Source organism: Rhea pennata, chromosome 4 (assembly GCF_028389875.1).
Source record: "Rhea pennata isolate bPtePen1 chromosome 4, bPtePen1.pri, whole genome shotgun sequence".
NCBI classification, from domain to species: Eukaryota; Metazoa; Chordata; class Aves; order Rheiformes; family Rheidae; genus Rhea; species Rhea pennata.
Window position 1 is genome coordinate 63329644 of NC_084666.1, and position 23330 is coordinate 63352973.

At 37.2% G+C, this 23330-nt stretch overlaps 1 protein-coding gene across 1 annotated transcript; it reads right to left on the minus strand.

Moving 5' to 3' along the window:
* Positions 1-11331: 11331 nt before the first annotated feature.
* Positions 11332-23060, minus strand: LRIT3 (leucine rich repeat, Ig-like and transmembrane domains 3). Its single transcript, XM_062574876.1, has 4 exons — positions 22912-23060; positions 22058-22536; positions 13743-14048; positions 11332-12714 (listed from the first exon to the last, which is right to left on the minus strand). Exons 1-4 carry the CDS (start codon positions 23025-23027, stop codon positions 11651-11653), a joined length of 1965 nt encoding a protein of 654 aa, XP_062430860.1. The 5' UTR covers positions 23028-23060; the 3' UTR covers positions 11332-11650.
* Between the last annotated feature and the right edge of the window lie 270 nt (positions 23061-23330).

Genomic DNA, 23330 nt, shown 5'->3' on the forward strand with positions numbered 1-23330 from the left:
GTACATTTTCGGCCTCACTGAAGTGTGAGTGAACAGATCCTGAAAGATATATTACCTCCTTAATAGTTACCAGTATGGATCAGTTGGAGTAGCCTTTGACATAGACAAGGCTGTCAACTGACAATCCAGAGAAAGCAAAGGTGGAATCAGGCAGTTAGACTTTGCAAACTGATGCTCAGGCAATTCTGTGCCTGCTATAACCATATAACCATGCAGGGTACTAAAGGATTCATTCATTCCATCTACATCCCTGCCACAGGCTACTTTGTGTGACCGTAGCAAGACTACTTATGATCTCGGCACTTCACTAGCTTCTTTTTTTAATTGTAAAATGAACTGATACACTCCTTTGGCATGAAAAGGGACTAGTGGTTACAAAGTGCTTTTGAGATCATTTTTGGAAGGTAGTATTCAAAATTGTAAAGTAATTATTAATTTATTATTGCTGCTAAAATCACAAAGAGAATAAATTAGACCACCAAACAGAACAGAAAAGAGAAAATTAATTTGAGTTTATACATTATTTGCACTGGAACTAAAAACAGGCTTCTTCTCAAGTGGTGTTGCAAATCACTGAAAACTTTTAGATATCATTTTTATTGTCACTCTCAGCATGCAATATAAGTTCACTTAAACATATAAAAGCACAGTAAGATATCTTTCTTCATAGGAGATATGTAAATGTTTATACTTCATATCTACCAGAAATCATTACACTTTATTGTATAAACTTCCATTTCTCAAAAAGCAAACTAAGTTTGTCACATAAAATTCCTATTAGTGCTATGAGATAAAAAAAAAAAAAAAAAAAAAAAAAAAAAAAAACACAGAAGCCCTCTGTGATTTTACTAGAACTAGCACATCACATTAGCAGGAATATGCCATTTAGTTTAAAGTACTAGGAAAGCATTTATGGGATTCACTGCCTTGTATACCACACAAAAAACTACTTAACTGTCTTAAATCATTTCAAAAATTACCAAACTAAAACAGACAATAATAATGAGCATAGTACTTGGACCAAAATCATAATTTATAAAGTTTACCCTGACCTATTATAGCACCTTTCATGGAAAGTAGACATACTTAGGGGCCATTTTGTATATTATTGTAATACTACTGCAGATTAGGTCAGCTGGGCATTAGCATAAAATTATAGAAGAGAGTACCCATCCAAATCCTTCTCAGTAATGCCCATGGGAGAGACTCTGATGTACCTCTTGGGCAGTGCTTTGAAAATTAGTCATAGGTGCCCGGTTTTCCAAAATGAAACAAGACTCTAGTAAGGGGAGAGGCACCAGGGAAATCTATTCCGAGAGTCTGCATGTGTTTCCCAATGCTAAAGAAACCTCCCTATCTGTGCGAATGAGCTTAACTGCCTTATTTGGAACTGGGCTTGGAGGCAAGGCAGAATGCGTCATACGAAAAAAAAAATACCTAAAATCTCTGGGCCAAATAGTAAAATTCTAATAATATCTACATATATCCAGATAGATTTACAGGAGGACCAACTTCATGTATGTTGGCACAGAAGTCAAAGACACTGATCATGCATAAATTCTCAATGTGCACAGCCGCTCGTTGCTGTAAAACATGCGGACCAAGGGCAAGGACGCTCCACAAGTGTTGTCGGATCACAGGCTCATCATCACGTTCCAGGATTAAATACCCAGAGTGACAGCACTTTACTTCCAGACACCAAAGAGAAAATGATCCTGCACCCACTGAAGTCAGTATCAAACTCCCACTGAGTGCACTAAAAACTCTGGATTAGGCCTATCTTATGGAAGGGACAGATTCTTGTCCTAAATCATCCACACAGATCTAAATAAGCACGTTTCCTCTCTCTCCCACAGAAACCTTAAAGAGACTAGGTTCTTGAGTAAGAGAATATTTCAGTCTATGCTCTCCAAGGGTTACTTAAGTATTTTTAAAGCCTATATAATTTACCTCAAGCCTGATACTCTAATAAAAATATTAGTAAATGTTACTAAGTTTTTACAAAATACTAGTAGAAGTAAAGGCAAAATAAGAGTAAAATCTGATTAAGGCTTCAGGATATGGTTTTCACTGTATGCACCTGCATATATGCTGCCATGGCATGAACATATCAAACGGACATTTCTTTTTTCACTCTTATGTCTCTGAGAGGTTTGAGCAGCACACGTTAACAAGTAAGTCCCATCAAAATTTTTTTGTCTTTTGCTACCAAAACCGACCACCTTTTCACTCTTACACAACAAAGCAATTATACCTTCAGAAGTGATATTATTAAAAACTCTCTTCAAGTCATAGGTTCTTGAATTGGCCCAAATACTTAACTATTACTAATGCTTTTGCCAAAATATGAAGAAAAAGCTATTAAGGGCAGAAATATTCAAAATAAGAAAGTATTAAAAATGTTTAAGACAGAATGGTTGCCTGTGCTGCTGCATGGCCCTTGCTTACAGACACATCCAAGAGGAATAAATGATGATATTCGTATTTCACATCATTTTTGTTTTTACTAGGATCCGTCGGAGTAAGCATGGGGTTAAGATCAAACACATACACATACAGGAAAAGACTGCCATGACGTAGTTTCACATGTTAACATATATCAACTTATGATGAAAATTAATTTGCAGCATTGTCAGGATTTCTCTTTAATTCCTAGACTAACCAGCAGGATTATTTCTTTTTAGTCCCTAGATTAACCAGTTAAGTGATGTGGTCACTGTTCTCTAGTTTAGCAGATATATGGATCTTTCCAATGCAGCAACGCTCTTGGCAACCATTGCTCAAGCAAAGAAGTGGTTAGGGCTTGAAGGAACCTTCTTGAAATTTTAGTACTGAACCCAAAAGTAATTCCTTTCTGTGTGACTAGCTGAATTGCTGAGTTACTGTAAAGCAGAATCTCCACAAAACTAGAAAAAGATATCAGTCAACACCACAGAAATAAACATACATCAAATTATAAATGGCAGTTACTTTACTGTTTACAGTCTCATTACTCTAGTAATGAATACAATACGCTCTGTGGCTGGTACCTTTACAGCAACTGGCGCTGCTTGCAAGCCCCTCTACCTTTCTGATTGCTATTTGTCTACATGCAAGTATAAACCTTAAGGTTTCTTGTAAGCTGCAGACCTTTGAGGAAGGGGGAACTATAATGAAGCTGCTGTACATAATAAATAAAATAAAATAAAATAAATAAAATAAAATAAATAAAATAAAATAAATAAAATAAAATAAATAAAATAAAATAAATAAAATAAAATAAATAAAATAAAATAAAATAAAATAAATAAAATAAAATAAATAAAATAAAATAAAATAAAATAAAATAAATAAAATAAAAATAAATAAATTAAATAAATTAAATAAATTAAATAAATAAATAAAAAAGAGCTCTGCCCCTATTGCATAAAACTGCCAGGTAAAACACAGATCCCTGATGGATACCTAGGTCAACTCCCTTAAAACAAACAAACAAATAAACAAACAAAACACCACCACTTAGGGTTTTTGTGTGTCTGTGGTCTTCAGTGGTTACTTACAAATGTTGAATTTGTATAGTGATGCATGAAGACATTCAATTGCATCTTCACAGGCTCCTTTACCATCCTGAAAATCTCAGTCATCTATAGTGTCCTTAACAGGCCATCAGTCACCTCTACAGACTTTCCTAGTATAGTCATTTTTTGAGGCAGGTTTAAACGTATGACTAAAGGGACATCTCATCTAATCTATTAGTCTTCTATCAATAAAGCAAGTGGTTTGTGATCTACCTGTCACCACCTTGAACTTATCAAGATCTTGCAAGTGTCCTCTAAATCTCTCCCACAGTCCAACCACTCTACAGACCTTCTCAACATTTTTGCATACTTATTCTTGTTGTCTGAAAGCCACTCGGAACAACACGTGACAGGATTCATCTCACTGTAACTGAAGCACCACTCCATTAAGACTTGAGCTCCTGGCACCTGATGAAATGGCGGTGGGCTTTGAAACATTATCAAACATCAGTTTCCAGGATACGATCAGTAAGTTATTTGGATCTTCTCTTCAGAACCCTGTTCCTATGTTTTATCCCCAGCCCACACAAGTCGGCATTAAATAGTGAATAAAGAGTCTGGCCTTTTGTGGAACTTACTCCAAAAATTCATCAGAGGAAGAAACGTCATCATTTCAAATGTATTTTTAGGTGGTGACATTTGAGTTCAACTTCCTCCAGGCCTGTCACCCTGCCCTTTTGATGAATCACAGGTCATTTGAACTATAATCAGCTTCCCATATTAGAAGTTTTGTCAGTTCATTCTCCTCAGAACTTCCTATCACTGTGAAGGACTCAGAAGATACAAAAGAGTATGTTTCAATTATATTAGATCTCACAGAGGTGCATCATCTTGATAGTTTGTTTCTCTGTTCCGTTTCAGTATTCTTACTGAACTGTCCCATTACTACTGGAAAAGCTAAGGTTGAAATAATTCAGGCAGTGCTGTCTGCAGTTCACTGCAGCTATCTGGCACTTGCCACAAAATATTGTCCCAGTTTTCCCACTTAATATGTGGTTCCTCTCACTTGCTATTGTTCCACTAGGCTCCTTTGATGACAGAGGTATCAACCACATAGCTCCTTGCCTACTTAGCCTCACTTAGCCCATGTTGCCAAGTTACCTGTCCAGATGGCTTTGAATATCCCCAAGGAAGACGACCCCCCAACCTCTCTGGGAAACCTCTTCCAGTGCTCCGTCACCCTCACAGGAAAGTTCTACCTAATGTTCACATGGAACTTCCTATGTTTCCATTTGTGCCCATTGCCTCTTGGCTCTTCGTTGGGCACCACCAAAAAGAGTCTAGCCTCACCCTCTCCACAACCCCCCCTCAGGTACTTACACACATTGATAAGATCCCCTTCAGTCTTCTTTTCTCCAGGCTGAAGAGTCCCAGCTCGCTAGATGGCCAGTTTAATGCTCTCTTCCTGGGCAGACTTGCACATAAATAGTTGTACTAAACAGTCTTGTTTCATATCCCAACCACCAAACTATCTTTTATATGATCTGCCTGTACTGAGTGCCTCTCAAAATGCCTTTCTGCTGATTCTGGACCTTTACAGATTATTAAAGAAAGAAAAAAAATGGATTATTCACTTTTTTGGCATCAAAATTCTGACAAACTCTTGAAAGGCTTTCAAGATCATTCTTCTTATTTCCTTCTTAAGGTCAACAATCTTTAAGATTCATCAATTTCTTTCTCACATCATTTAGTCCAGACTTCACTTCTATGTGAATCTTCAGTATGATAAAAAACTCAAGACTTGAATCACCTTGTGGCAGGCTCAACTTGTCTGTATCAGTTCACATTCAGAGAACCTGTAGAGCTAAGTCACTGTTAAAAAAATCGCAAGAAAGAATCAGTTTTCTACCAATAAACAAGGAATTTTGTATTAGTTACCTCTCCAAATTCTTCAGTTTCAAAGAAACAGCTCATGTGAATATTGGATATAATGTCTGTTCAATCATGGTGCCTCACCAAAGCGAAGACTTACTTTTTTGGCTTGTGAGAAATGCGGCATGGGTTGCTTCTATTGCTGATTACCCCATCCAAAGGGAATGTCTGCTCCTCTGCCAAAGAATTAAGAATGCCCAAGCAAGCTAAGGAACAAATAACAGCACCTTTGTGCACTAAAACGTGGCTGTATCATTCTATGGGGATTCTTTGCCCCAAAGTATTTTTAAATATTATGAATCTTCTGCAAAAATAAGTAATTCTCAGATTTTAAAATGAACTTGGAATGACTGGCATATAACTTTAAGAATGGAGTATTTTGTGGATATTGATACAATACAGACAGCAACTACTACAATAGCAACGTACTAGTGACCCTCAGTCATTAAGTTTGAGTTCCACAATGAACAGAAGTTTTATGACCTGTTTTCACATTCCTGCTTCAGCAGATAGCAAATCACTCCACCATATCACTTTTATGCTAGATAACAAAAAAAACTGATTTAAATCTTTTTTAACCAATCAGCAAGAAACCAGAACAGGTCACTCAAGACCATAGTGTGCACTCTGGAAAATTACCCATAAACATCATTCATGTGTAAACTGAAGCTAGCAACACACTGCAGGATTACTCTAACATAGAAAGCTCTATCAAGAGTCAAGTAAGGATAAAATTTAAAAGAATTTCAGGAGGAAGGAGTTATTCTGAATTTAATTTGCTATGTTGTATAGCTGGTTGCTTACCATACTCTTAAATTGTCCTCTTTCTCCCTCTGTGATTTAGATTTCCACATGATCTTAAACGCAAGAGACTATGAAACAAAAAATATAATTGGTACACTTTATTTTTAGAGGCTCAAATGTTTGGCTAAATCACAGCAGCATAAAAATTCAAAACATACGACTCTGAATTTGATCATTCCCTGGCATTAGACTTCAGTGTCATTAATTAAATCAGATTCTCACATATAGGATTTATGGGTATTTGACTTAATTTCCTTTTTCTGCAACAAAGGTGTAATTGTTTTAAAGACTGGGAATTATTACAACGCAAATTGTATGTGTTGCTTTATTCCTGCTTTTCAAAACAATATTAAAGTGGGAGGAATAGCAAGAGGAGTTAGGCAAGAACATTATTTGGAGATCTGTTTATGAATTTACTTTATTCTGTTTTTTTTAATTATTATTTTTTTTATTTATTTTTTTAAGTAATTGCCAATACTGTAGGTCTCAGAAGAAAGTGCCTGAACTCCATACTGGTAACACTGCAATACTCAATATTCCTGCCCTTCATCCACACATACAAAGCTTATTCTTCCTAGAGTAAGAAACAGCAGAAAAATACATTCTATTTCAGCCTTTTCTGACATGTAGTACTTTACTGAGTCCTCTTAGACATCTTCACAAAAAACTCTATTCAATTTCTTTGAATCACTACTTAAGAGATTTTCCAAATCTTCTATTACTCATCACCGTCAAGAATAAAGTATTTTCTTGTTACTTTCTTGTCAGAGCATCTTCTCCAAAATGCAGTGATTTACATATTGTGGGAAAACTCTACTCTACTATTATGAGAGCTTCATGTCGGTGATTTGTTCTGTCAACTCTGATCATACCACTCTTAAGCCATTCAACTATCTCCCAAAAATAACAGATGCTAAATTAGACCAAATATATTTAAAAATATACCTGATAGGTGCTGCTGAACTGGGTGCAGTAACTGGAACTATCTGACATTCCTTTCTAAACACAAAGTTAGGATGTAATTTCATAACTAAAATTAGGACTTAGGAAACTCACAGAAAGTGCATCGTTATAATTACTATTTAGGTCTTGGGAAAGATAATATCCTTTTGTTCAAAGTTGCTTTCTGTATTAATGATTAGCAAAATTCCCGGTATGAACATTGATGAATAATATGTTGTACAGAGCACTGTAAAGAGAATTCTCTCCTTGCTATATATTGTTTGGCAAGGAAGCCTCTAAGATTTATGGATCATCACAGTTTATAAAACTGACAGATTAATCATACCTCCATTCTGATGTGAATTCTGGTCTTCTGGATTCAGAGGGAAATTCTGTCAGTGATTTAAAAGAAAACACAACACAACTGCTTAAAACTTCTCCTTTTGTATCAGTGGAAAGCTAGCCTGGAGTTTCTGCAGCTGACTAACACCTCGAACTATGTAGTAAGTTCTGTTACGGAAGACATCCAGGTAAGCATGTTTCCAGTCTACAACCAGTTAGATCACTAGGGAAAAAAAAAAAAAAAAAAAGTTCATCTTGAAATCTCCTTTGGTGGTCCCACAAAAAATTCAAGATGGCTCCTTTTCTAGGCACAAATCTAACGAAAGTGCTGTTTTTAAAGAAAATTGTACGCCACAACAGTCGGTCATAGTCTATTATATCCAGGATTCACATCCTAGCTCAAATTGTGACCAAAGCACACTCCTCTTCACTGCAAAAGTTGCATACATTATGCAACCTTTCCTTTTCAGCTTTAAAATACTGTCTTCAAGGAGCTCTCAAAACCTCCTTTAAGGTCAGCTTCAGGTACGTTCTTCATATTATATTCCCTCAGTGCCTGTTCCATGCTCCCAATTTTTTAGCTCCTCATACCCTGTCCAAATTGGACACAAACAGAGCTCCACTCACTATAATACGCACGCAGTATCTTCATCCATTCTCTTACAACTACCTGTCTGCAGATACTCTAGTCATTTTGCCATGTACGTGACAGAATCGCAAGGAAAACACTGTGGCACATACTTCCAGCATACTTCCATACTTCCTATGATATTAACCTCCATGTCTCAGCCTTCTTTTTGCATTTTTTTTCTCCTTTTGCCTCAGATTTCTTCTTGTCCCCAAATTTACATTCATTGCATATAGTCTAAAGCTAAAAGCAGAAGAAAGGGTCAGGCAAGCACACTCATGTTTTATTTTCACATCAAAACAACTTCTAAGTACTATATTAGTTGAACTACTTTTTAAAAAAGGTAATGCATTTCAAATGTCTTTAGTATAGTCTCTTAAATATAGCCCAATTCTATTTTTTCCCTTACTATTACAGATATTTTCATCATACATATTAAAGGATTTCGTTTCTTAATCTAATCCCCGAGTGCCCTTCAGAAAAAGTAATGGAATTTTATGGTAGTGCAAAGAATACTATGCTTACTGTGAGCAAAAGCCAAGACTAAAACAGATGCTAAAAGTTTGGCTTAGTAAGTGCCCACTGAGGACAAGATTATGGTCAACTATGACAAGTGCTGAGGCCCACTAAAGCTTCGAGTAAACACAGGGTCTATTTGGAATTCAGTTCACATCACACATTATCCAGATTTTACACATTCTTTGTAAATGTAAAGGTAATGTATAAAAAGAGGTTTAATCTCTTCTGTGAGGCACAGGATGAATTGAGCTAACAAAGTGCAAAAATACATGAAAGGCAGCACATAACCGTTGGTAAAATTACCTCCAAAACTTCCTACCAGTCAAACAGAGATTATAGGCATCCACTGTTCATAATGACGACTGATTCAGTATTGCATTTCAGAAGATGCTACTCAAATTGACTAAAGGTGACATAAATCTAACTCAATGATTCTATAATGAATCTTAACAATTCATAGTATAAAAAACTGCTTCTGTTACCATAAGTATTTCTTCAGCTTTTCCATTATTGACAGAGAAGGTAAAGGGTGCATAGTTTTAGTTTGTGATTTGGCCTGTGTGTATTCATCCTATAGAAATTCTACAGCTACTGTGTTGTTTCCAGAAGTATGTCCAGGTTAAATAACTCTGTTATCTCAAGAACCAAAAATAAATAACGTGTGTGGCATTTTCTTCAAAGAACATCTCCTTTATGATACATTCCATTTTTGATACACTGATAATATACATGTGCTCACAGAGATTCATTCCTAACTTTAGGATATGCTAATTCCACAAGGATTAGACAAACCTAAAGATTTCAGATTAGCAAATGAGTCCTCTACAAATGAGTTTCATACCACCATAGTCTGATACACTGATGCACCATCTAAAAGCCTGGTGATAGCATTTCTGAAGAAAAGAACTCTAGAATTACATTTAAGTTTCTTGCAAAGCTTTTAAATTTTAAATAACATACATTACCTAGGGATTAAAATTGAATGTTAAAATAATCTCTCAGTGACAAAGGTGGTGTTTTTAATTGAGAATACCTTCAGCAACACCTACTGGCTACGTTATATATATGGAGAATGGAAGGTAAATAGTGCAACACTACAGGTCTCCTATTAAAAACTTAGTTTATCATAGATGGCTTTTCAGACGAACTACTTTTTTGAAGCAAGAACAACCTTCTTCCCCTAAAAAAAAAAAAAAAAAAAAGGGGGGGGGGGAAACAAAAACAAAACAAAACAAAAAAACACAGAACTGTCAAAGTCAATACATTCCACTTAGAAAAATAAAAACATTTCACTGCAGTTAAAATTATCCATGGAAAAAGAATATGAAGAAAACAAAAAGATCATGTTTTGACCACATGTTCTAGTGACACAGAAAGGAACACTAAGATTCATTCTAAAAGCACAGGTGAATAAGTGGATTTCATTCTTTTGAACTTCTCACCAGCTTCCCTACCACAAATCTATGGTCTCAAATAGTCCATCTACCATCCCCAACCATTGAGTACTATCATGTAGATGCCATGGAGAACTGAGCTAATATTTTTTCCAAGGTTTTATTTTTTAAGGTGGGGGTTTTTTGCTTGTTTGTTTTTACAAAATGCTTTCCTTCTGATCAAGCTCTCCAACATTCCAGCAGGCAAAATTTAATCCTACACTAGTGATATCAACAAATACCACAATTTTAATTAAATAAGCTTCGGTCTGTAGTTTTGGGGTAATATTTCTCCTAAAGGAAAGAGAAGATTCCCAGTTTCCCATCAAAACAGTTCTAAGTATGTAAAGGTCCAAGGAAGCAGTACAGTTGTGATTTTTAGGAAAACATGTGATTCTCACTTCACCCTTATTCTTAACCATGATATCTGAACCTAAACCAATGAAGCTCTGTTATTTACTTCAGGCAATGAAAGAGTAGCCTCACAATAGATAATGAATTATCATTAATAGGCAATTCTGTATTCATCGTTATTATAAATATCCAATTTTATAAACACTGGGAATCATGCTCATAACAAACTTCTATTATGCTAATTAAACTTCCTCTTACAGACAACATGATCCAAGGTCAAGACCTCATCCTACTGTGTCTCCGTGTGTATTACGGTAATGCAATGTAGTATATAATATTCTGTAATATATGCAATATACAGTTATACAGAAGTGTGCTGTATTACAAAGTGCCAGGAAAATTTTTGTACAGATATTTCTGAAATTGAGATATGTACACGTCCAAGTAAATTATAAGGCTAGGATTTTTACAGTAACATTATTTGCTATAAATTCACATTATTAATATCTACTATCCCTCACAGAGTTACTCATAACGTTACCTTACCGGAACTTCAGAATACTAAAGAGTCTCCTTTCCCATACCATCTGCAAAATGAAAATATGGTGTGTACTGTACCTCCCCAGAGTCCATAATCTACGGTTATCTAGCTTCAGTTTTTGAGTGGCCTGAGATCACTTCCAATCCAACATACTGTACAGAGCTGAACGACATCTTGAAGCACAAGCTCATGTCAGAAGAAAACTTGCATTTTCAAATAAAGTTTTGACTTCAGCAAAAGTAGTTTCAGTTCTATTCCTATCACTTAAGTACATAGTTTGAGAGTTGTAATTAATGTCTGATACATACAACTTGCACATAGTACAGTGAAACGAGAAGATAAAACAGAATGATATTTTAATTAAAACAAAAAATAGATGATCATTAACCAGGCAAGATAATTTCATGTTATATTTATCCCTCAAAGAATGTCATTCCTTCACATTCAGAGTAACAATCATTAGAATAAGAAGCCAACATTTTTCTTCTATTCCACCTCCTACCCACCATCCTACCCACCCAGTAGACTGCATTATATCAGATGACATACATGACTGTGATACTTTATAACTGGCACCAACCTGCTTCCAGATGCAGTATCATCATTTTGGATTAATTTTACCCCTTGTATATTCCACCTCCTCCATCCTCACCCTTGTTCAACAAAGATACTCAGATCTAGAGCCCTCACTTTTGAAGGTCATTTGAGAATCCATGCTTGACCTAGAACAAAGCAGAAGTCTTTCGGATTCATTTGTGTACCTTCGTGCCCAGAGCTCTCCTGCTGTATTCACTACTCGAGGCTTGAGAGACAGTGTTTCAAATTTCACATAGGTCTCTTTTGCAAGGTCAGCTTCCTTAGCAATCTTAGGTTTCCCATGAAGTTTTAAAACTTTGTAGAGTAAGAAAAATATCAAAGGTAAAACAACTACACACGCTGCACTGCTGGCCACTATCAGAATAGAAAACTGAGAGCTGCTTTTATCATTTAGCCCATCAGTAGAGAAAATAATGCATTGGTCTTTTGTTGGTGGCACTCCTTTGGGAGAGACACATGCCATATATTGAGTACTAGGCTGCAAACCATCAATAGTGACTTTGTTTTTGCTAGAATCGGTACTCAGAGGCAGCATGTCTTTCTCACCATACTTTGAGTACAACACAGTCACTGCAGAGTTGCTTGTAGCACTGATAGTTTTCCAAGTTAAGGTCACTCTTTCATCTGTTTCACTGATCACTCTTATGTTTTTTACAGTGACATTTTGCTCAGCCAAAGCTGTTGTATTCAGGGAAGTCTCCTCATCTTTCCTGCTCACTTCCCCAGTTTGCTTTTTGTTTTCATTTATCACTGCCTTTGAATTTTTCTCTCCATCTCCCATGGGCCTGGATTGCCTCTTGTCAGTAATCCTGGCACTCGTTGATCTTCCAGTGGTAATCAGTGCTGTCGTGGTTGATGAAGTGACAGGTGGCATGGTTGTTCTCTCAGAGACCTGCTTGGATTCATCTTGTGTAGAGTTCTGTCTCTCTGCCTCTTGCTTCCTTCCATATTTCTGTGGCAACATAGTTGTAGTAACCACACCAACCACTGTGACAGTAACAGCAGCTTCTGACATTCCTGCTAAATTCTTGGCTTTACATCTGTATTCCCCTGCATCCTTGTATGAAATCCCTGTCAAGCTTATTATGGACCATCTCACACCCTCTCCAGGTGTTTCTTGAATTACTACAGGAAAATGCAAAGAGTAAAATATTATAAAAGGCAGCGGAAGAAAGAGAAAAGTTATTAGACTACTTTTTCCCCCTGAAATCATTTCTGCCAGGAAGAACCGCATATAACAAATATTTAAAAACAAACAAAGCAAAACAAAATAAACCCTCCACACCCACACACTCTCCAACTATGGAATATAATATTATTGCAGAAAAGTGCTCAGCTTGGGTAAAAATGGAATTGAAGTTCAGCAGGAACTACAAGATAATTTGCATTTGCACTAAGTAAAACAAAATACAAAGTGAAATTAAGTATCTTAAAACTGTCAAGTGACTAGGAAATAAAAGTCTCTGACTTCAGATGACACTAAACACACTAGCCATTTAAAATATTTTGGGGAATTATCTACTCGTCTCAAGACAATTCAGTGCTTTGGATAACTACCCTCCTCAGATCTAAAATTTAATCTAACTGCTAACTACTCAGCATTAGCAAGAAACTTTTTCTGCAAGTTATTGCGTAAATTTCTGTCATAGCATATTACAGCTAGAAAGGTATCAGACAATCACAGCTTCTTCAGTATTCAAGATACGCTTTGCAAATAAGCAATAACATGTGCAAATAAAACGGACAAGACATACTGTGTTTTAAGTGGCTCAGTTATGGCCTCACTAGTTTTTCCTAACTTGAATATGTTAAACCAAAAAGGAGATTTCAGTCCTGAATTCTCCTTTCTGCTTTTCAGCTATTGAGTTAGAGTCTAACTAACTCAACCTCTATTTTCCTTTATTCTTCTCACCTGACATCCATTTCCCACCCTCACCCCACATTTTTATTATACATCACACCTAGAATCAGATTAGCCTGTTGGATCTCTTTAGGTTCAGACCTAGACAAAAAATTTTATAACAGCAGTTTCACAGGATACAATTGCCAGCATGGTGGAATATCTGGTCCATTTTTTTTTTTACGATAATGTTCGCAAAGCACAAACAATCCAATACTTTTCTCTCCCATTTCCCAGAAAAGAGCTATTATACCTGTATAGTTCACTGGCATATTGTCTGACCTAGTCCAAGTAAGCTGTGGCGTTGGGTATCCAGTTGCATCACAGCGTAACAAAACATTGCTTCCCAGCGGAGAAGTGATTTTTGTTGCTGACGTCATCACAGATGGTTTAAGACACTGCTCTAACTCAGCTCTCTGGAACAAGATCCCTGCCAAGCTCTCAGGTCCACTACAAGAAACCAGTGGATCAAGGAGTATAACTAAGGTATCCACAATTTTGGAAAATTCAATTAGCTTTGAAATGCGACAGTCACAAAACCATGGATTGTCCTGCAAACCTGAAGCGAGAGAAAAGAAAAAAAAAAAAAAGTAATCAGGCAATATTTGAGTATTGTGATTACAGTATGGCATATGATTATACCAAGTATGATTAAGGAGGGCCATGAGCCTAATCTGATTTAATCTTTCCACCTTCAATTTGTCTTTTTTTTGTTTGGCTAGTTGATGGCAGATTTTTTGCAGAGATGAGGACAAAAATTATGAATGTCTATTAAACTAAATCTTTCACCACAGAACTTTACAGGGTATGGTAATAAATTGATAATAAATAATAAATGGCATGGTAATAAATTGGAGTATGATAATAGATTAGTAGTAATAAAGCACTACTTTGTTAAACTGCTATTTATCTAGGAAAAAAAACACTTTGAAAAGACACCTTAAGACTGATGGTACAGTACTTCACCTGCCTGCGATGCTTTCTAGGTCTACTGCATCCGCTCCTTCTCCTCTGATCTTAGCTCTTGTTCAGGCTCTTCTAGTGTGCTCTTCTCAGAGCCTTTTTTAAATGGGTGCAGAGAATATGATGATTAAAGGGTTTATACCAATAGCTCTGCCCCCTGAAGAAAAGGATATGGGCTAAGCAAAAGGGGAGGAAAAAAAAAAAAAAAAAAAAAAAGAAGCTTTAGGTCAAAAAAATTCTTATCTGGCTTTGAACTATACCAATGTTCACAGAAGTCTGGCTTTAATTTTGGACAGTCTTTGAAACATTAAAAAAAAAAAAAAAAAAGAAAAAGGAGAAGAGAGGAAAATGGGAAGAATCATGAAAAAAGGCTGATGACTATAACATTTTTATGATGGCACACAAGAACACTCTCTCTCCACTTCTGTTGGGTACAGTATTTTCTTTTGATTCCAAAGTCTTTCAATGATGCATTTCCTCCTCTTGGTGAATGGCTAGGATGGAAGCATGGCCATTTCTGAGAAGCACAAGTTTAAAGCCTCAGCTGGTATCAATTCTTTTGCTACGCTGAATTCTACAGAGCAACATCCATTTTACCTGGTAAAACAGCACACAGATTATCACTCACTTGCTCATTTGACTCACACCATTGGGATCACGTTTTTTATTTTCTTTCAGCATTAACAATAAACAGAACTTAGATGAAATGAGGGATAATATGCTAAAAGTAACTACAGGAACCCCTCACTCTTGCATTTACCAATTAGTGCAACAAATAAGTCATTAACTAAACCCAAATGGAAAGAAAAATAAAAACATATGAAACATTTGCTAACATTATTCAGTGAGTAGTTTTAGGAGTTATCAAACCAACCAATGGAAATATTCTGTATTAGCAATCTCTACTTTTCCTTTTGAAAAAGTCTAGAGATATAAAAGCACTTGAATAATTAACTCCTATTGTCTTTAACTGCCTGACCAGGATTAGGTTATTTTAAGCGCAATGGCAGTGACTGGTTAAAACAGCGGTAAAGCCTGATTAATCCCCGCTCTTTAAAACAAGACTTGACCTGAAGGGATTCCATGACTGACATCACAATCCAATTTCACCTCTTCCAGACGTAAGAGATTTTACATCTATTCACTACTTGCTGCCCCCAAGAACAGAAAAGGAGCTATCAAGGAAACTGTAACAGCAACTGCTTTTCTTTAGAAAAGAAAAAGAAAATTAATCTCCAAAATACAAAAAAGTTCACTGTAAACTTCAAATACATGCTCACAAGCAAAAAAGACACCCTCTGAATGTTTCCCTTTGACATGTCTAGGCACATCAACTATTTCCTCACAGAAATTCTGCCCAATCAAGTACATGCATGTAACTATTTGTACTCATCTTAAATGAGGCAGGTTTTACTTTGTAGTAAGATAGAGATAATATTCTCCTCCTCCTTTTTCTCATTCTTACTTGCTTACAAAGGGATTGCTCACAAAGATTTTCCTCTCTATGTTACAAAGAGACTGTAAGAGAGTCTGGAAATGAAATTCCCCCATGATAGAGGAAGGTAGACAGGCCCCACCAGAAACAAGGCCTCAACTGATAGACTTCTTCTGTAAGAAATGCTGCTGAAAGGATGTAAGCTCTTCAGTACAGACTCTGCGCTATCCATAAAGCACAAAAGTATGGGGGTAGCTGTGCTACAAGCAGACAGCAGGGTTGGAAACTGTGTCCAAAGAATTAATCAAGACCAATTCTCAGAGATGATAGGGCTCACGTCCCACACACAGGCAGCAGACTCTCCCTTGCACTGAATTCTTTTGAAAGTATTTCTTATGCTACCTTTCTCCCTCCTGCAGTGTTTACTGTAGGTAAGGATGGATCTTACTATTTCTCAAACTAGTGCAGTGCTCAAAGGTCTTTCATCTATATAAATACATGGCTTTCATATTCTCCCAATATCCAAAAGGAGAATCAAAGATGATCCAATCTAAACAGAGTAACAGAAATTGATAAAATAGAAGAAAAGTGAAGCAAATATGCAGGAAAAATCGTAAGATTGGACAGTTTGTCTAGTCTAGGACACAAGTTTGATTGTCCCAGATCATTCTGAGGGCCTGGATTGAGCAGATGAAGAAAAACTATAGTCTCAGAAGACTGCACTTCTGTGTTTTAGTGCAAAGGAAGAGAGTGTTCTTTCAAAGTTAGTCTTCTCATCTCCTCTACTCATCACACTTCCCAGATGTGTATATATACACACACATACACATTAACACATGCACATATTTTTTTTAAAAATGTATATATCTATATGTCCATTCCCTGCCTCCATGGCCCAGTCCTTCTATTTATTTGGGTCTTGCTGATATCTGCCCGCATTCACATTATTTGTAGAAAACTCGCACAGCCATCTGAAGTCACTAAGCTATGTGAAATCCCCAAATGAAAAAAATGAAAGCACTACTGAGTTGGAAGGATGGATAATAGCTCTCAGTTTGATTATACTTCAGTTAACTATTGAAGAGAACAGAAAATGGAATGTAAACCTAGATGCCAAACTACAGAGAGTACTCTGAAATTTAACAGTTTGTGTTTACAAGACAGTAAAAGAAAGAAAGAACACATGAAAGAATGAAGAAAGGTTAAAATGGAAAAAGAATTGAAGAAATTGGAAAAGATAAGGAGCTTTAATAAAGGAATGAGATTGAATCCTTTCAGAAAAATAATTTTTGGAGAAGAGAAAATAAACATCATGACAAATCTCCAATGGCACATGTATCTGTTGGATCACGAAGTATCAACCCTGGATTCTTCTGGAGAAATACTAAGGCAGCTTATTTACCTGAGACAGAAATACTAACCAAGTCAAAACAAAAGTTGATTAATACTGATATGCATTGCAATATGCCAATGCAGTGTATTTTAACATTATTACAGATTAGAAATTGCTGTAAAAACCTGTCTTTATTCTAATTTTAGCACATTTAAAATGTGCTCTCCCTTATTTATACCCTGTGTGCATGTATGATGGCAAATACATGTATGTGTGTGTCTGTGCATGCCTATTTTTGCCGCCTTCTCAGTAAGCAGTTTCCCCATGCCATATCAACGTGGACTTTAGCATTTGAAATAGCTGTGAGCAAAATTTCCTTTGTAAATCAGTAACCAGTCTCAGGCCACAATCTGAAGTACAATGTATTGTTTTTCATCTGCAGCAAAATGCCAATAAAAAAATCAGGTTTTGGGCCAATGGAAATACACATCAGAGCTTGGCCCAACCTACCCAAGACTCTCCTCTAAGTGAAGCCACAAGATTTTTTGATCCATGATCATAAATGGCAAAGCTCATGTCTCCCACTGATTCCCTGTGCTTCCTACACAGACTGTAATCACCAGGGAGTAGGTTCAGGAAAAGCAGCATCTACTTCATTGCCCAACTAGTCCAACTAGTGTGGAGCCTGATGAACCTGCTGTGTTTCAAATTCTCAGCACCTATACAGGCAAAAGACAAGATTTCATCTAACAGTTTCTCTGTGAAATCCTGGATTTCTTCATCCCCCTCATTTTTCATATGGAAAATGCTACTACTGTCATTCAAGCCAGAAATTTCAATTTTTGCATTGCATCTAATGCTGAAGCTTAGCTGTGATTCCGATCAAAGCATTAGGGTACAGCTCCAGTGCTAACCAAGACAGGGCCAGAGGCTGAACTCCTGTGTTGGTCCCTTGATAATTTCTGCTGCTTAATTGTCAGCTTTTCCAAAGCTTCATTTTGAAGCATTTCAAAGAGCTCTCTCCAAGACAAAGCCAAACACAGTTCCAGGGATAGTTCACTCCAAGGACCACTCACTGAAGAATGCATTGACAGATGATGCCAAGGATGGCTCCCTCTATTCTGTTCATTCCTCCAACATAAGCACAGCAGGTTTTATACCTTCAAACTATCCTGCATGCCTGCCATCCCCTTGGGTATACAACATATACTTGCTGTTTGATATTACGAAAGCACAATTCTGTGGGCGACACCACAGTCCTTGCATTACTTCAGGTGCCTTGAACCAAGGAGACTCCCCACATGCATACACACACACACATTCTTACACATCAGACCCACTGCTACATTCCACAGGGCTCACAGAAAACTAAGGGCCAAGCATTACACTTTGAGGAGCAGCCCTAAGAGGGCTCTCTTTTAAGAGAGCTAGCCCTAAACTGCATGGATGACAGCCAGAGTGAGCTACTGGGGCTTAGGGTTAAGGATCATTCCCTGACCCTCGTTCATTTAGCACAGCATCCACATTGCAGAATATCATGCAATGGGGTAAGTAAAGAGGTCCCAGAGTAAAAAGATTATGAACTGAAATAAGGAGATGCCAGTTTGTCAGTCATCAGCCCATTGCTTCCACAAGACAGTTCAGACTGAACATGGGGAACCTGAACTTTCTCTAACATGCAACTCTCTTGAAGTTCAAGATACTGCAGATGAAACTGAAAAAAAAAATACATGCACAACTATTTAAGTTTGGGGCTTTGCTGTTGTTGAGGTCATTAATCAAACATAAGTGACAATCTTCTTTTGCCAGAACAGGAAAGGAGCCGGTTCAAGCCATAATTGCTTACACTAAACAGAATCTAAATTTTAGCAACCACACAAAAATCAGCATTTCTGTGCTCTGGCTGCTGTTACCATTCCATGTAGGCCAATGGGCCACATTGAATGCTCCCAATGAAAACAGCCAAGAGGGCATAGGACACTCTTCGAGTAACAAAGTGAGTACTGTGTGCAACTGTGGGCATCACATTTTAAAAGAAACGTTTTTAAAACACAGGAAAGTCCAGAATGAATCAGTAAGTATGATAGGAAATGGGGGTGGGGGGAGACTAAGAAATGAGTGAAAGAAATGGTTTGACTAGGTAAGAAAGAAGGCAGCAAAACAGAAAGGAAAATATGACCATCTTTCAATATATGAAAGATTACTCTAATAGACAATAATCAGTTGTTCTGCACGTCCATCTCATGTAGGACAAGTAATCAGCTTAGTCTGCAGTAAGGTAGATTGAGGTTAGATATTAAGAGAAACTTTCTCACTATACTGATAGATAAGCACTGGAAAAGGTTACAAGGGAAGGCTACAGAATGGATTGCCTGAAAGTTTTAAGAACAGCAACAGCATAGCCAAGTAGCAGAAAGGGTTCGGTCTGTCTGGATCTGCATACCAGCAGCTGCATGGGCTAAAGGAATTTTTAAGTTCTTCCTGATCTTGTGCTTCTGTGATCCTCACTTCCATCTCAAAGGAGAGCATCTATGGAGTACAATTCTCTTCCCTCAGTTCCAGCAATCCCAGCAGAGACTTCTAGGGATGGCAGAGAGGAAGCAATGCAGCAGAGCGCACCTTTAGCCTGCCTTCTAAGCCAACATCTTTGGCTGAAGCATTAGAGACATTTTGACTCTCAGGTCATCTCTCTGAGCAGTTTCTTTTGGACTCAACCAATCATTCTTAGAATCTACTGTTTTGCAATTGTCCATCAAAATCAACCTCAGAATGAGTTTCTGGCAAGGGATGTGAGTGGTACAACTAAAACTTAGACAAAGCACAACAATTTAGATAATAAAACTAACACTTAATGGAGACAAAGTGAGCTTGTCATAGAACAATATATGACATAAGAAATATTCCACTTTCTGATCTCTAGAAGACAACAACATATTCTTATTCACTTTATGATTTCTTGTATAGCAAACATTGCCTACATGTATTGAGATACCATCAAAAAAAGGCCATGAGATACAGTCACAAGAAGGCCATGAGATCAATGAATGTAAGTTTAGCAAATTACCCACAGCTCAAAGACAAATTTATTCAATACACTACAATGAAATTACTACCTAGCAATTTGGATTCTCAGATTCAGACCTATAATGACTGCACAGAGCATCCCCTCAGAATGTAACCTCAAAAAGGGAAAAGCAAAGTGTTCTTTGAAACCTGTATGCTTTCCCCTCTGGAGATCTGTATTTAAACTCCATTTTAGTTCATACACAAGAATGATCTAAAGATCCCATCCTAAGTCTCTAGAGCTAAAGTCAGCATTGGTACCAGAGAGTCTGCTAGGACTAAAAGAGGTTGGCAAAGTGCACGTACCAACAAAGCCTGCAGGGTTTTTTTGTTTTGTTTTTTTTGGGAGGGTATGGGGGGCTTGAAGGGTTAAGTAGTGAGAGCAATATAAGACAAGCAAATTAAATAACCACTGGAACTCTCATGTGAGGAGATCCTCAGCACAGTCAGCTACTTTGATCCCTCTTGTAGCCCTCAGTGCAGCAACAAGGAAAGGGGTGCCAAGCTGGACTTACTTTTCCAGCATTTTTGTAATGAAATAAAAACCAAGATCCTTTTCACGCTGCAAACCTAAAATTACCATGCATGTGAGGAGCTTGATCAGGCTACCTGCATTGATTAGGTTACCTGCACACATTCTCACCTGAATGAGTTTTAGATTGCAACTTCTGCTGCAAAACAAAGCAGCTAAACACAGGAACACTGAATACTGGCTTTAGACCAAGAAGTTAGACATAGTGGGTAGCACAAATGCAGGGCAGATCTTTACTAGTGAGTACAGAACTCCTCCAGTTAGCTTATGGAGAGCCAGTTGTTCACCTGCTGCTGGTTTTCTTCTCTTCCACCTGCTACACTGCACTTAAAAAATGCCAAAACACACACCTATCGATGGAGAAACAGTGACAGAAAAGAAAGCTATTGATGCAGCTGCACCAGGCATATTCTGAAATCACAAGAGAAAAAAAAGGGATACCTGAAAGACCAAAAACGGTTATATAAAGTGTGAGAAAAAGCACGAAGTCACAAGTCGAATTGATATGCTGGTCTACTAGAAACTAGAGAGAGTTGGAATATAATAATGAAAAATAAGTCTGGACAGACCAGGCTTAAATGCTTTATCTTAATGCTTATGAGAATTGCTATGAAATCTTGGGTATCACAGTTCTTTTCTTCCTCTCATTTTTCATCGTGTAAATTGGGGGAAAAAAAAAAATCAAGACAACTAGTCAGCTTTACAGCAATGCAAAGTCAACGTGAGTCAGGGGGAGAAGAAAGTTGCCCTCTCTTGAACCACCAATACAGTCTGCAACACTGTATTTCAGGAGAAGCTTTCATAAGGATATTGACTCTAATCATCTGAGTTGTGAGCTACTGGGAAAAACAGCCCTAAATGAACCTGCTTGTGTTTGCAACCATACATATACAATGATGAGGGCAATATCACCAGAAATACAATTTTTATGAAGTCCTACATTTATCTGAACACTTGATATTCCTTATGGCCTGTACTTCTGTAGACAGGAATCCAACAGCTTTTCTTCCTTAGGGTTATAAAAGAGAAGCAACTCTGAGGTTGCTACATTCATTTTGTAATTGACACCAACAGGAAAAAAATATTATAAATAAACAAATATATCTCACAGAGCAAACCAGAAGCATGTCTTGGATTAAAACCTACTCTCCTAAACCCCAGGCTAGTGCCCTATCTGCTTTATTTTGCAAGTTAACATTTATGTACTTTTTAATAAGGAATGAGACAGGTTCTTGAACATACCCAAAATTACTCTCTGCGTTGCCAGAATGTCTGTATTCTTGGATGGGACTGCTTCAGAGAACAGGGGCCAAATGTCCACTAAGTCTGATGGCAAGGTCGTTAGCTTGTTGCTGGATATGTCCAGGTAGGTGAGGCTTCTCAGGTACCTCCCGGCATCTGCTGGAATGCTGGTCACTTTATTGTTATGTAAATCAAGGGTCCTCAGGTTGGGCATCTCTGCCAGGGATTCCCATGGGAAAGTTGAGAGCAGGTTACCATCCAACCGTAACTCATGCAGTTGTTTCAAATTATAAAAACTGCTGGTATCAATGTTAGCTACACAGTTGTAAGTTACCCACAAGTATTTGAGATCTACTAAATAGTAAAAGGCTTCAGTTGGGATCCTTCGTACAACTGTTTTTTCTATACGAAGCTTTACAGTATCCACAGGAACATTCACAGGGATCTCAAACATATCAGGATCATTACAGAGCACAGACCTGGCATCAAAAAAAAAAGAGATCTGCACTTAATTATCAGAAATTTGTATTTCAGATTTCAATGCAAATGACATTGTTTTCTCTGCCAGTAGTATTGAATAAAGTAATGTCAAATCAGGAACAGTCCTCTGCATTTAAAAGAGACAATTAAGAGTAGCTAGCTGCTAAATACAAAGCCATCAAAACAAAGCGTTGTCACACCATCTGTTCCTACCAGAAACACTGCCAGTCATATAACAGTAGTGTAAGATATGCAGCTATTTCTAAGAAACAACGCTAAACTGTAGTTTGTAATGTGCCAGAAGATGTTACTTTCAATTTCCTCAGCCCTCTTCCTTACAAATTGCCTTGCACAGAAAACAATAAAATGTATACCTTGTTCCAGTGCCATCACTTCTGCCATGGTAAATGCAAGTGCACTGCGAAGGACAAAAACCACTTACTTCTTCAAAAAAGCTCATTATAAGGTATAAGCATGTAAACAGATACATGTTTCTTCCCAGAAAAACCGATATAAACAAATTTGAAGACTTTATTCCCAGGTGCTCAAGTGCAGTGTGCTACAAATGTGAATGTAGACATCCATTTAGTAACAGCAGATTATAGTAGATTAGCCAAGATCTGTAGTTACTTAACCTTCAAATGTATCCTGGAAGGGGTCAGCTAAACCAGCTTCTTTCTTGTGTCAGAAGAACACATTCTGTTCCAAATTACATTCAGCATGTTTCAAGACTATTTTAATATGCAGCTGTGACTGTAGGAGTAGTACAAAATAAAATATTTCTTTGCTGCTC